The sequence below is a fragment of the Phascolarctos cinereus genome, unplaced genomic scaffold, assembly GCF_003287225.1.
Source record: "Phascolarctos cinereus isolate Bilbo 61053 unplaced genomic scaffold, phaCin_HiC Scaffold_726;HRSCAF=1367, whole genome shotgun sequence".
Classification (NCBI taxonomy): Eukaryota; Metazoa; Chordata; class Mammalia; order Diprotodontia; family Phascolarctidae; genus Phascolarctos; species Phascolarctos cinereus.
In genome coordinates, this window is record NW_027556098.1 from 43,518,763 (window position 1) to 43,533,503 (window position 14,741).

General features: G+C 35.4%; 1 protein-coding gene across 4 annotated transcripts in view; it reads right to left on the reverse strand.

Annotated features, from left to right (window-relative positions):
- The window catches only part of PKNOX1 (PBX/knotted 1 homeobox 1), a 166,350-nt gene that overhangs the window by 21,600 nt on the left and 130,009 nt on the right, over window positions 1-14,741 (reverse strand). For all 4 annotated transcript variants that reach the window (XM_020973870.2, XM_020973868.2, XM_078146502.1 and 1 more), the window contains 3 exons: window positions 8,557-8,685; window positions 5,622-5,698; window positions 2,014-2,186 (listed from right to left, as the gene is read on the reverse strand). In XM_020973870.2, the coding sequence (XP_020829529.1) occupies window positions 2,014-2,186; window positions 5,622-5,698; window positions 8,557-8,685 (379 nt within the window). The remainder of the gene's footprint in view (window positions 1-2,013; window positions 2,187-5,621; window positions 5,699-8,556; window positions 8,686-14,741) is intronic.

Here is a 14,741-nt window from a genome sequence, read left to right on the forward strand (position 1 = left end):
GGAAGCAAAGTCAGGTAACAAGAGATGACCATGAGTGTGGCATAGTCCTGAAAAAATGTAGCAATAAGAATTTATTAAGCACCAATTACATGCCATGCGCTGGTAATATTATTTAGGCTTTCAGTCAGGAAAAATTTCCTAACCATTAGAGCTCTCTCAAAGTGTAGTGGGTTGCCTCAGAGGCAAAATTATGGTCAGGTCAACAAGCATTTTTTGGCATCTGCTAAGTGCCTAAGCAAGGCTAAACAGTCCTTGCCCTCAAGGAGTTCTCAGTGGTTTTTTTTTGGGGGGGGAGTGGGGGGGGAGGAGTAGGAATAGCATATAAACAACTATGTCCAAACAAGATATATGCAGGATAAATTGGAAATAATCTCAGGAATAAGGCACAAGATTAAGGAAGGCTGAGCAAAACTTCTTTCAGAAGGTGAGACTTCAGCTGAGACTTGAAAGAAGCCAGGAGGTGTAGAGGAGGAGGAAGAGTCCTGGCATGGGGGACAACCAGTACAAAGCACGGAGATGGGAAGTGGAGTGTTGTGCACAAGGAATAACCAGGAGGCCAGTGTCACTGCGTCACAGGATATGTTGGAGTGGGGAAGGAAGGGTGGTAAGGTTTCAGAGGGATGTGGCAAGGTGTAAGAAGACTAGAAAGACTGGAAGAGGTCAGTTATGGAGAGCTTTTACAAATCAAAGAGAGGATTTTATATTTAATCCAGGAAATAAAAGAGAGCCACTGAAACTGACTGAATTGGGACTGACCTGTCAGGTCTGTGCTTTAGGAAGATCACTTTGATGGCTGAATGTAGTATGGACTGTGCTGGGGAGAGACCTGAGGCAGGGAGACCAACCAATAGGCTACTCCATAGACTGCGTGTGAAGTGATGAGGGCCTGTGCCACCATGGTGGCATAGTCACAGGAGAGAAGGGAGCACATATGAGATGAGTTATGAACCTAGAAACAACAGGGCCTGACAAGTGACTGGATATGAGAGGGAGAGTGAGGAGCAGAAGATGAAAGCTAGGTTGCAAGACTGGGCGGCTATAATGTGGATTTGTTTTGGGTACTGGCTGAACTAGATGGTTGCTGAGATCCCTTTCAATTCTCAAATTCTATGATTTAGTGTTGCTATTGAAAGGAAAATAAAGTTCCAGTCCAGAGGAAAGTATGGTATAGAGGACAGTGAGCTAGCCTCAGCCCTTCTTCAAATCATGCCTCTGACATATACTGGCTGTGTAATTCTAGATAAGTAATTTTACCTGTCAGGGTCCCAGGCAACTCTAAGAGTCTAAGTTGCTAATCTGTATTGGTAGAGGGATCTTCCTCATTGGAAGCTCTTTCTATTGATGAAATCACAGGTCTAGTACCCCAACCGAAGTCCCATTTGTGTCCCTCCTCCAAGAAAGATCTTGACAAAATAGTTATAACAGCATTATTTGTAATAACAAAATTGGCAATTACTACTTCCAAGAATTGGTCAATAACTAAATGACCTGTGGCTGTATAAATGTTAATAGAGCACCACAGCAACATAGGAAAGGTTAAGTCCAAATAAATATATTTAGCCTTTTATGAAGTGTTAAATTGAAGCATCATAATACAATACATCATATACAATGACTACAACTCCATAAAAAGGAAAGCAACATCAAAATCTGAAAAAAAAATGCAAAGGAAAAAATTAAGAAGGGGATACAGAAGCATATAGGACCTTTTAATTATTCTCATCATGAAGTAAATATGCAGTTAAAAATAAACAGTGACCAATGCAGTTTATGTTTTTTATTCATTTGTATAGTTGAATTTATGTTGACACTTCTAAGTTCAGAATTTTTAGACTTGACAAACTAAAGGCTGGGGCTATTCACATTTACTAGCCTAATTTCCTTAGGACATAAATTCATTTTCTCAAAAAGTGCCATTATCTGGGACTTGTGAGTCATTTTTATTGATACATTTTCATCATGATACTTGTAATATCATTATATAAAAACAATAAGACTTTTTATTTCTCTTACCTTCTGACATAGTGAGTTCATTAGGTGGTTGCTGAGCAACCCCTGATGCAATAGAGTCGGGCCAGAATCTTTGAACTGGTCTATTCTGAGCTGTTTTTTTCTTTGTTTTTGGAGTTTCTGAACAACTGGAATCCAACATTGGCTGGAGAATTCGTCTTCTGGCATTGATAAACCTGATTATCAAATAAAAATCTCAGATAAGAATGACACCTAAAAAAACAAATCCACTGCCAAGATTGACACACAAGATTATCATGGTCAAGTTTCTTCTTTATCACTATTAATAATAATAAAAATATGAATAATAAAATATGGAAAACAGTTCATGAGGAACATATCCTGAAACCTTACAAACATATGGTGTTAATGTTTCCAAAATATTTCACTTTTATAGGTCTTGATGTCTTCCCACTTTCTCACCTACTAAATTATTTTTATTCTATGTGTGTGTGTGTGTGTGGGGGGGGGGTTACCTGTAAGGTTAATAGCTAAAGAAAATAAAAATCTTCTAAGGAGAGAATACCACAAAGGCATTAGTGCCTTCCTTTATTTTCTCTCAAAATACTTAGGCAATTTTTACTAGCAATTGCAGGTAGGGAATATGCCTTTGGTTATGATGATTTAAGACTAAGCCTTCAACTGAAACTTTCACATACTGCCTTTTCAGCTTACTGGTAGTTAGAGAACATGAAACTATGTCATATAAGAAACAGCTGAAGGAATTCGAGAAATTAAAAAGGCCGGTGAAGAGAAGAGATGGGGAGGAGAAATGATCACTTCAAACATAAGAAGTGTCACGTGCAAGAGTGATGAGACTTATTTGTGTGTCCCCAAAGTCCGAAACCAGGAATGATGGGTAAAAACTGCAGGTATGCATACTGCAATTTAATATAAGTGAGCACTTCCAAAGAATTCCTCTACTAAAGTCCCACTCCAATGTCACATTGTGGAATAAAGCTGATATGGCTTGAAAGCCATGCCAAGAAAACATAAGCACCAACAGCTAGAATAGCTAGTCTAAGCCTGAAGATGAACTATATTTCTGCTGTTTGAGGACCTATACACCTAAATTGGGAGAAATTCATCTCTAGACTATACTAGGATTATGATTTTTTAGTTACATCAACTCATAAAGACCATCTAACAAGTTATAGAGGAATTATAATCTGAATCAATAAAGGGAGTATGTTTACTATCACAATTATATAATTTTTAAAACAATTTTTTAAAAAAGAAGCTCTATATTACATTAACTGTTACTGAAGTAAAAAACTCCATTGTTATTTTTCAACATTTGTCACTTCTTTAATATTAGTCAAACCATTTCCTGAATAGGTTTCCCTAGCAAGCGGGTGCTTTGTGAAAACAAAAGGGAGGGAAAACAAAAAGAATGAAAGAAGGAGCAAATATTCATTGAGATTTAATTCAGAATTTATTTTTAAATCTTCTAGATCAAACACTTCTGATGCAAAACAACTATAAAACAATTTAGAAAACATAAACAAGGCCATTAGGTAAAGAAAAAGAAACCTGTAAACAGGTTAAACGTTTTATCTTTGTTTTACAAAAACTGTAACTGCAGAACCAAAATCAATCACTATTAAAATAATAATAATGATAATAATATTATACTGAATATACAGTATATGTAAATATGTAAAAAGTTTTATAGTAAGAACATAACCCCAAATAACATACTCCAAATAACATAAATAACCCCAAATAACATAACATGATATGTTCATCAGGAATATAATTCTGATAATTATGTTATGAAGAAACCATTCAATTATTCCTTATTCCTAAATGAATCAAATCATAATGCATAATAACAGAAATATTTAATGTAATATTCTATAGAATTATTCCTTAAGATAGAAATGCACCTGAGTGCATTTATAAGGAATTGTAAAATTATGGGGAGAATAAACTTTCCCTAAAACTTATTCCAGTTACCTATAAATGCAAACTTAAAGTATGAAGATACAAACATTTATATATGGCAGAATTTGTTCTCTTTTTTCTTAAATGAATGTTAATATTATTATGAGAGAATCATCACAAATTGAAGATCTATCTGTGGATACAAACCATTTGAGTTTAATAGGCAAAACTGTATATTATCATCTGGACAAATATGATTAAAAAAACCAAGTGAAAAATATAAACCTAGATACACACTTTGAAGTTGTAGGAGTATAATTTTTATAGGCTAAGGAGGAAACAGACATTTTTATTCTCATTTTGTAAATAAAGAAAATTCAGAGGTTGTGGACCTAAGTCATTTAGCAATGGTAGAGAAGTGAAACCCATAACATGTTTCATTTGTAATTTAAAAAAAAAAACCTAGTACAGAACATACCTTTTTGCCTGCATTTTGCTACAGGCGAAAACCACACATTTGGAAAAATGCTACATCTTCAAATTGTGAATTTCCATCACAAACATTAGTCATAAGACAGTCAACTACTATGCGATTTTGGAAATTCACCTCAATGTCTTTTTCCCAAGTATCCCTTCTTTTCCTAATTTTTTAATTTCTAAAGTTGGGTAAGAATATTTCCTTTTGAAATTTCAAATTAGCTCTCTCTGCAAGGATGCCAACATTAAGAGTCCTGTTTGGGATCAAGGTTATTATAAGTAAGATGGAAACTGGCTTCCCATATTTGTGTTCAGGGGTGAACAATCAAGAATGTATAGCTTGAAAGAAGTCCCTGGGCTGGGGAATAATAACGTCAGAGAGGACACTGGGTCTATAATTATTTATTAAGTAAGCTGATCAACACAGACCCCAACCTTTAAATGTGGATAATACAGGGGACTGAACTACAAATGTACATTTTAAAACCTGATATCTACTCATTTCAACTAAATGAAAACTTACTTATTAAATGCCTATTGTTTGTTCAAGCTACTGTGCTAGGAGAGATACAATAAGAAACAAAAGATATAATCAATCACTGACTCCCAAAGAGTCATTTTACTGAAGGGGATATACTTGGGCCAGTTGGTACAAAAGATTGAGTTAGGAGAAAGAATATAGAGTCTGTAAAGAGAACTAATGACAAATGAGACTAGAAAAGTAAGCTAGATTGTGAAAGGTCTTAAATGCTAAGATAAAAAATGGCACCTTGCTGAAAAGGCCAAAGGGCTAAATTAAATACAAAAAATTTGAACGGGAAACACATGTAGGTATTATCTATTAGTGTCTTCATACTATTTTACTATCTTCCCTCTATACCAAATTAAGGGAATTCAGATTTCTAATCTTTTATATTATTTGGTATAAATAGTTCAATGTAGTTTTCCATATTAATTTTTGTTGTTTAGTTGTTTTAGTCATGTCTAACTCTTTGTGACTCCATTTGGGGTTTTCTTGGCAAATATACTGGAGTAGTTTGCGATTTCCTTCTCTAGCTCATTTTACAGAAGAGGAAACTGAGGTAAACAGGATTAAGTGACTTGCCCAGTGTCACACAGCTAGTAAGTGTCTGAGGCCACATTTGAACCCAGGTGTTCCTGACTCTAGGCCTGGCACCTTATGCACTAAGTCACCTAGCTGCCCTCTGGATTCATAGGAATACTTATAGACTGACATTTTATCTTACCAATTATTAACTTGGAGTAGTGTCAGGTTGGTCTGAGCTGCAATCTGCTTTTTCTCATCTTCTGTTGGATAGGGATGCTAAAAAAAATTTTTTTAAAGTTACCCATAAGTTTCAATATTAAAAACAGGAGCTATGTAAGAGTTACTGTGGTAAAACATAAAACACAAATCATTATTAATAAGTCCTGGCAAATAACAATTAAGTTTTAAGCAAAAACTAATTTTGGCTTTAGCCAGGAAATGTCACCATTTTATTATGCATAACATAAAAGTAGACGCTTATAATTATAGTTGCCTAAGAGCTTTTGTCAGTTTAATCAATGATCAGCAAAGCATGCTATAAGAATTACACTGTCTGTTATACTGTATGAAAATTTGGTAATATAAGAGTAATGCCAAACATTTTTGTGGTTAAATAAAACTAGAGTAAACTGATCAAGGTAAGAAGTTTATACTGCTTTAAGAATTACGAGAAATACTTCTATTTGCTGATAGTCAAGAAAACTAACCCAGGAATTATCTTCAAATATTGCCCAATGAAAACATTTCTACATATTATTAGGTGTTATGTACTAGTTATTAAAGTCTAGATGAAAAAAACCCCACCATTTTATTATATACTGAGCAAATAATAACCTACCTGCTTTGGACATGAACTATTTGGCTATAAGTCACTAAATGGTATTAATACAATAATAGTTTGGTTTTTTTCATTAGCTTTTTTACTTTTAGAACAGCATTTAGAAAATTTGTATATCTTAAATTAAATTACTAAACTACTAAATAACTAGGTATAACAGATTTTTAAAAAGCTTTCTGTGATACTGAATATAAAAGACTAATTTTCTCTACCTGACTTACACAAAAAAGGTGGTTCTAACATTTTTTTAAAAATAGATGCATTCTTTTATAGTTGAGAGAGTGGGAAAGAGAATGAAACACAGGAAAGGACAGGACATTAATTTTAACATAGAAGACGAACTTGAATGTAGAACCAGGGCAGAAATTCAGAAAAAATAACATGAGTAATTGATCAGACTTCATATTTGACCCTTTAAATGGGATCTACTCATCTCACTTTCTGAAGGGAAAAGCTAAGATGGCCCCAGATCTCTATGAAGTCAGTTCTTCCCACTGGTTTTTAGAAAGGCAGAGCCAACCCTAGACAGAATTTTTAAGTGGCAAGTTTTTTTACCCCCTTTTTGGAGTCTTCATATGCTCCTCCTTTTCTGAACTAAAAAATATTCTTCCTTCTTCTGAGTGCCCTACCTTATACCATCTCTCATTCTGCTTTATGAATAATAAAAGCTTCCTTCTATGCCTGTCTACTATTGGTACCACGCAGGCCTGTCTTTATCACTCCTACCCTAAATTCTCTTGTTCCTATTTTTCCAAAGGTACTTCTGCCTCTGCCACTACAATCACTACCACATTGCTTTGAGCTAAGTTAATCACAATATGGTATCAAAATGAATAAACGTTAGGCACAGTTAACCCAAATAAATCTTTAGCTAGCAGAATTTCAAAAAAGTATAGGATAAGTTTTAAGGTAGGAAGCATTTAATATCCTACATGGAAGGCCAACTCCAGGAAGGAGGAGGGAAGGAATGAAATACAGTGCTTTCTGCAATAGTACTGCCCTTGGAACTTTGCTTCTCTAGTCCTATTAGCTTTGTAGCTGAAACTCAAGACCCAGGAAATACGAGTTTTGCCATTTAATGATGAGGCCACAATTACCACAGAAAGTGGAGACTACCCTTGTCTTACAACGTTCACTGTATCCCAGCGTATGGATGTTCCATGGTGGTCAAACTTTTGTCAAGAAGACCTCTTTAGCCACCTTAAACCACAGGTGCCCCTTGCTCAAGAAGCTGAAAACCCAGCTACTTGGATTATGGATCCAAGGATTTTTGGAAGGATCCAAGGGCAACTCTTTCCCTTTTCAAGTCCTCCTGACCTCTCCTCTTCTGCTCCTGGATCAAGGTCTTGCCCCCGTTTTTTTTTTTTTAAATTCAGCTGCATGTCAGACTGCAGCAAGTTGAGTTACCTTGGACTCAGGTCTTCTTCTACTACCCCGTTCTACCATCCTGCCCTGAGTGAATTCCACTACACCAGAGGACTTGCTTCTGGGGTAAATAGAATGGAGGAGTTGAAGGCTGACAACATAGTGGATCTCTCAGTAACTAAACTCTCTTAATATATACAAAATTATCATAGTTTGGTAGTATGATAATCAACTCATGATAAAATAAATTTGAATATATTATCATTCACATTATCTCAATTAGTGAGTATTTATTGAGCCCTTACTATTTTGTACAATCTCCTATGGGATACAAAAGAAGTGTAAGTTATAATTCCCCAAGGAACTTCCCATCCCTTTGGGAGAAAATGAAAGATTCACATGAAACAATTAAGCATAAGGGCATTAATTTTTGCCATAGACTACACATTTCAACCAAACAAATCTGCTAATTGACCCACATTTGCCAGTAATGCTACAATATACTTCCACCTAGAATGTTCTTTTCTTAATAGTACATTACCCTTTCTTTTTTCAAGACCTTGATCAGTGTGTATCTTGTCCATTCAGTCTTCACTAATTAAGCCTACCCAGCTCCAATCATGTTTACTCCATTTTCTTCAGTACCTATGCAATAAATCCAGTATACTATTTTAATTTTTACAAAATCATGTGCACTTAAAACTTCCCATGTCCTTTTTATCTGTTAGTCTAATTTCCATTAGCTTCTTAAGGGTGTCACCTTCATGTTTCATAATTCCTTTCCAAAACTGACTAATATTCTAAAAGTACTGACTTCTAGAATTAGGCCTAGTAGTCTGTAAAGGATTTTTTTTTCATGAAACATATCAAGCCACACAAAGAAACTATTCCAAAATCTTCTAAGATTGATTACAAAATCACAAAATCTTACCCCTATATGCTGAAAGAGCCAAGATCTCATAACATTTGTAGCATGTTTTGGCAAAACTCCTCTTTTATTCTTAGATGAGCCATCTTCTTGATGCAAGATGCTGAGATCTTGGTTTAACTGTAACTGAAGCTTTTAAATAAGTAGAAGAAAATGTTATAAAGCAACAAAAATTACATGCATTAACATGCATAAAACTTTAGTTAAAGAAATTATATGGAATGTTTATGACTGAAAGGATGACTGTCATTTAAACAACTATTTGTAATAATACTGGTATCTTTTTTTTTTAACATAGTCCACATGGATCCAAGCTGAAGGGATAGGGACCTTAATAATATAACAAACTCTTCACCTATTTAACTATCACATAGCCACAAATGTAGGTATAAGATAAATAGTCCTTTGAGCAGATGAAATAGTTATCATGTGCTTACTTAGTAAGCAAGGATTCATGTATTTTAGTCATAACATAATAAAATATGAATATTTATCTACATATATTCCTAGCCTATTTACCTTTATTTTACACACATTTCAAAGAGCTTTGTTATTCAAATTTGACCAAAGGGTTATAAGATGCATATTTGTTTAAAAAAAAAAGGGTCTGCATCTTGAAAAGTACTATAGAATATCCTAAAAGCAATTAAGTCTGTTCTCTTCCTCATCTTCAGTTCTGGCTTCACCTCATCAATGATGTTCAGTGTCTGTATAACACAATTAATGGGCCAGCAAAACAAGTTGTCCATACAGCTACAAATCAGACTAGATAACAGCATTGCTATGTTGCTAGTCTTTCAGTCTATAAATAGTATTCTTCATCCATTTTGGTTATTCTACTGTGGATACTCAGGCAGAACTACTTTGTCTAAGAAGGGATCCCATGTTCTAGGATTTGATGCAATCAAGATGCCATCTATAAACAGTGACTATCTGGAGGCCCTCATCATATGTATGGAATCTCTTTTGTACATGGATTTTGTACTGGTTATTTTTAATGGCAATGGCAAACAAACATATGTCTCCACATGAACATATTCTTCTGATGATATAGTGTTAACCTCCCGTCCCCCAAGCTGTACTTCTTTTCTGTCTTCTTCTTTATCCCTTCTTTTACCTTTCCCTATTCTTTACCTCATCTCCCCTCATATCACAAAGAAAAAAAAATGACTCCTTTAAAAAAGAGGAAATGTCTGTTTAATGATTTAAGAGTAATTTCTGCATTAGTTATCCATGTATGATACAACCACAAATAGCTCAAAGCTAAAATTTAAAAAAAAACTAATCTCAAATTAAAAGACTATGAAAAAGGAAATACAGTGCAGAAGAGAAGTAAATTCGAACTTGATCTATATAAACAAGCAATGATGCTGAAAATGCAAAATCATTAAAATAACATATCTGAGTATTAGTCTATGTTCATTTCCTAAAGAAATACAACCAATGTAAACAAATTGTCATCGTGAGGAGAACAAAAGAGACAGAAATTTTCCTTAACCAGCAAATACTTGTATTTTTCCCAAGATAAGAGATATGGTAGCCAAGGCAAATTTAGACTGTATACCCATTTGCAAAATCTTACAGGTAAAGATGGCAGAAGGTTATGAGCTGTATTCACCTCAATGGTGACTCAATGGACAGAAAAATCAGCTAAAGGAAATTATGGTGAGAAACCCAACTAACCAGATCAGGAAAAGGGCATAATGTTACTGTGGGAAAAGGGCATATGTCAGAATCACACAAGACCCCTGACAATTGTGACAAAGAGAATTTTGCTCAAGAACTCTCTGGATACTAGTATCAATCAAGGCATGTAGTCAAGAGACACACTTTTGCCAAAGAGGTTTGCTTTTGTAGCAAAAGCTGTGCAAAACAGATTCCAAATAGAAGAGAGAGCTCTTGTCCAGACAGTCCTGTGTTTGGATGACAATATACTACCAAAAGTCCACAGCATTGCAGAGCCTCCTAAATGAGAGCCATCGTCACAAAAAAAAAGAGTTCTGCCTAATTATCAAACACAGGACAAAATAAGTGGATAAAGAAAGCCTCTTACTGAGACTGTTACATGCAGTTGGATGGAAAATCCATAGAGATGCTGCATCAGTACAGATATCTTAGGCTAGGTGTCGAAAATAACTGAGCCCAAAATTGAATAGGAGAAAGAAAAGGGCTTAGATTTCATTGGTGTTTTTAACTATGCCATGCTTCTCCTTGAAACAAAGTCCCATCTTTTTAGCATCAGTATTCTTCATATTATTCGCCAAGTGGTAGAGTGACTGGGCCACAACATATTACCAAAGAAGAAAAACACAGGAAAAGTGAGGCCGGGGGCAGTATCAGAGAAATTCGTGAGCAGAAAAGTTAAGACGATCATGCAGCAAATGAAGGATAAACCAGAGGACAGTTCAGATGCTAGTAGTATCCATTAAGTGTCAAGACATCTAAAGGAGGGTCCCTGGCACTTTGTGTCAGTTACCTAAGGAAGAGGCATAGGAGAACAAGGCAAAAAGTTATCCAAATGAGAATGAGAGAGAGGATTGAGATCAATACGACTGGAAGGAGTGCCTACCATTGATGAAATCACAGATGTATCAACATACTGAAGTAGTATTACAAACAGCAACTGGATTTTCCTGTGTGAGGGATGGGGGATGTTAGAAAACAAACTGCTTTTATAAGCAGGGCTGCTTTTTATTTAAAATGTTTGAATTCAGTAAATAGACTTGAGGCACTTTTCAAAATGTGTTCATTGTTTTAGGATTAATTTGCAACAGGATTAAAGAAGAAAGGGAGGAAGATTTGATGTGGCAGAAAGATCACTATAGGGGTAATTGTGTAGCACTGAGGACTTGGGAGGAAGGGCAGGTGAATGCCAAACTAGAAAGCTTTGAGCAGCCAAAGGCAGCATTATGACATCCAAATCCTGAGGAAAATAAGGAAAGCAATAGCAAAAGAGGTGGGATGGATGGAGGGAGGCTGGGTTGTTGAGTTGGAGGAGCCCCCACAGCTCTTTCTTCCTGATATGTTGCACTGACAGGACAGGAGGGAGTCACAGGAGATGTATGCATCAAAGACACAAATCAGCCAGTAATGAAATCAGCTCTGGAATAATTACTGTGTAGACCAAAATCAAGAGTCAGATTAATCTGTACTAAGGAACTCAAAGAGACAGATGTCATAAATATTGATGTCACATTTTCCTTAGAAAATCTGTATCTTATTGCAGATAAGATGGGAAGGTTACCTTGTTACTTCAATAGAGGTTATAGTGCTACTCAAAGCTAAAAAAAAAAAAGACCCTTGAAGTTTAATAAAGGGAAAGACAAAAGTGCTAAACTAAAGGTATTTGTGTATACTTCAACAGCTTTAGTTTCATCTTCTAGAGTCTAGGGGTGGGGGCTGTGGGCTTGGGGCCACATGTGGCCTTCTATGTCCTCAAGTGTGGCCCTTTGACTGAGTTCAAACTTCATAGAACAAATCCCCTGAATAAAAGGATTTGTTATGCCAAACTTGGACTGGGTCATAAGACCACACCCAAGGACCTAGAAGGCCACATGTGGCCTTGAGGCTATAGGTTCCCCACCTTGTACCTAGATCAAATGTGACTACTTTCCTCACATTCAGCAGATGTCAAACTAAAAGAAGAAACGAATGATAGGAAGAAGAATATGCTGGAAAACCCTGAGGCACAGCTAGTTAAGCTGTTCTGTGTTGCAGAAGCTCTAAAAAAGGAAAAGAGAAAGAAGTGGAAAAAGTATGGAAGAAAAGGCAATGAGTAACTTTAAGGTGGAAACAGAAAAGCTAAAAGAAGTCTTGTCTAGGTGAGATGGTGTAGAATTCCTGTGTCTCTTGTGCTGAAGATTCATTAACAAGAATAAGAACTGAAAACTGATAAGTTTGTTTCATAGTAACAAATGGTTTGAGTGTGCAATAGAAAAAAAAGAAGAAACGAGTATATTCATTTTAATACATATAAGAAGGGGCAATAATGAAAAATTTTCATTTTATTTTATTTATCAATATGAAAAAAGATGCCATATTTCTTACTATGCTGGAATTGCAAATCTCTTTTTTGTGGTTTGCTTGAAAATATTACTGAATCTGTTTCAAAGAAGAGGAAGTTCATAGTGAATTTTTATTGAATACTTATGATGTAATTTTTAAAGAGGTCAATACTACAAATAGATTAATATAGCCTTAAAAGTAACTAGTAAAACATACTATGAGGAAGGGAAAAATCAGCTTACTAATAACTGTAGCAATTACTTTTCTTATAATGCAAAAGAAATATATGATATTTTATATATTTTAAAAATTTTTTAGCTTTCCCACCCCAAATTACAACTTTGTACCTACATCTGTACAATGCTGCATTTGGGTGATGAAAATAGGAATCTGTTAACTATAAAACAGATGAGTCACCTGTGCAAATAGTAATAACTAATCAAATAAACAAAATAAATTTGATACCTGAAAAATTTCATGTCAGTTGTAACTCAAGTTTCATAAAAGAAATTTATTCAACTATATTCAAGTCATTAAGCATATGAGATTTTCTAAAATCCGTCAAAGCCAAGAGGCCAGAAAGCTTTCCTTAGCTGAATATGCCTAGAACTGCAGCAAATTTACTATACAAATACTAGCCTTAGTCTGTATTTATCTGCTTATATAGTAGATTCAAATATTATCTGTCCCAAGGTCTTATGATTTAGCCTGAATCTTTTAAAAACAATATTAACAAAACAAAGTATAACTCTTTAGAAAATTTATTATGAAAGACCAGAGCAACCAATCTATCATATAAATGTTAAATTAAAATATTATTTGGCTAATAAACTAAGTAACCTTAAAAACCAAATATTGCCACTTTTTCAAGCACATTTTCATAAACCACATGGTTAGCATTAATAGCTTCTCTGAAATAATTTGTGATTATCTACCACAGCTTCCAAATAATTCTCTATGTTAGGTCAATATGGAAAATTTTAATATTAACTAGCATCTTTTCCCAAAAATAGGTAGTTTAGGGTTTAAGTTCTATTATAGCAAATGGCCTAAACATTTCTGTTTATGAAATTACATGATTGTAGAGCATGTGTCACCATGCTTCCATTTTATTTTCTATTCCTTAAACTTAAAATCTATTTAGCTTATTTATTTTAAAATTTGATTTTGTAACTGAAATGCTTCATGTCTTAACACAGAAAAACTTTTACAATAATGATAATAATATTGATTCACAAAGAAAGTTGAAATAATGTATATATCTGAGGAGGAAGTTAATCTTATGTTAAATGCATACGTTTTGCCTCTTTAAAAAGTTTGCAGGTTGTTGTCCTAATGAGACTATCACAAAACTGGCTGACACAATTCCTTGTGCATGACATGACAAATGAATGATAGTTTTTTGTGACCCATATCTCACCTTCAACGTGAGTCTTTATGTAAAGATTTTTAAGCTATATGTATGCTAGGAATTAACAGAAGCATGCCACATAGAGCATGACAGCAACCAGGAAGAGGCTGTGAACCAGGGCAAAAGAGGGTCCCAGACCCAGACCAAGGCACCCCCAGATCCACACTGGGGCACCGTGACAGAGACAGGTGTGAACAGGCAGCTTTGTCACATACTACTGATTTTGAAGTCAGAGATCTAGGGTAGACTGAGAAAGAGAGCTGCACAGGGGAATGGTATTCCCATGTAGGGAGACTGCTGTGTCTGGAGAAAGGAGGAAGCTCATACATGGTCAGCAGTAATGTGGCTCAGTTGATAGCTACAGAGCAGGGTCTCACTTCCAGCGTCAAGCTCACCTGCAGAGCTCACCTATAGCTCACCAAGGCAGCAATCCTAAACCAAAGGGAAACCTACAATCCTGCCACTATAAGCCAACAGAGCTTTCCAGCAGGCTTATGCATGGTGGGTCCAGCAGCAGTCTACTTTTAAAAAAACCCAAACCCAGGTTAAGATCTTGCAAAACTCAGACGGGGATTTGGGGTGAGAAAAGGGGAAGGTAGGACAGGGAAGACAGCAATAAGACCTTGCAATGGATCAGACCACTTTGGAAGCTCTAAAAAGTTGTAGCTCTCCAGACTGTCCCTGAGATCCTGGAATAACACAATACTTAATACCCCAAGAAAGTAGCAACAGGACTCAGCCTAGACCTTCCTTCCAGAAGTGCCACCAAGAC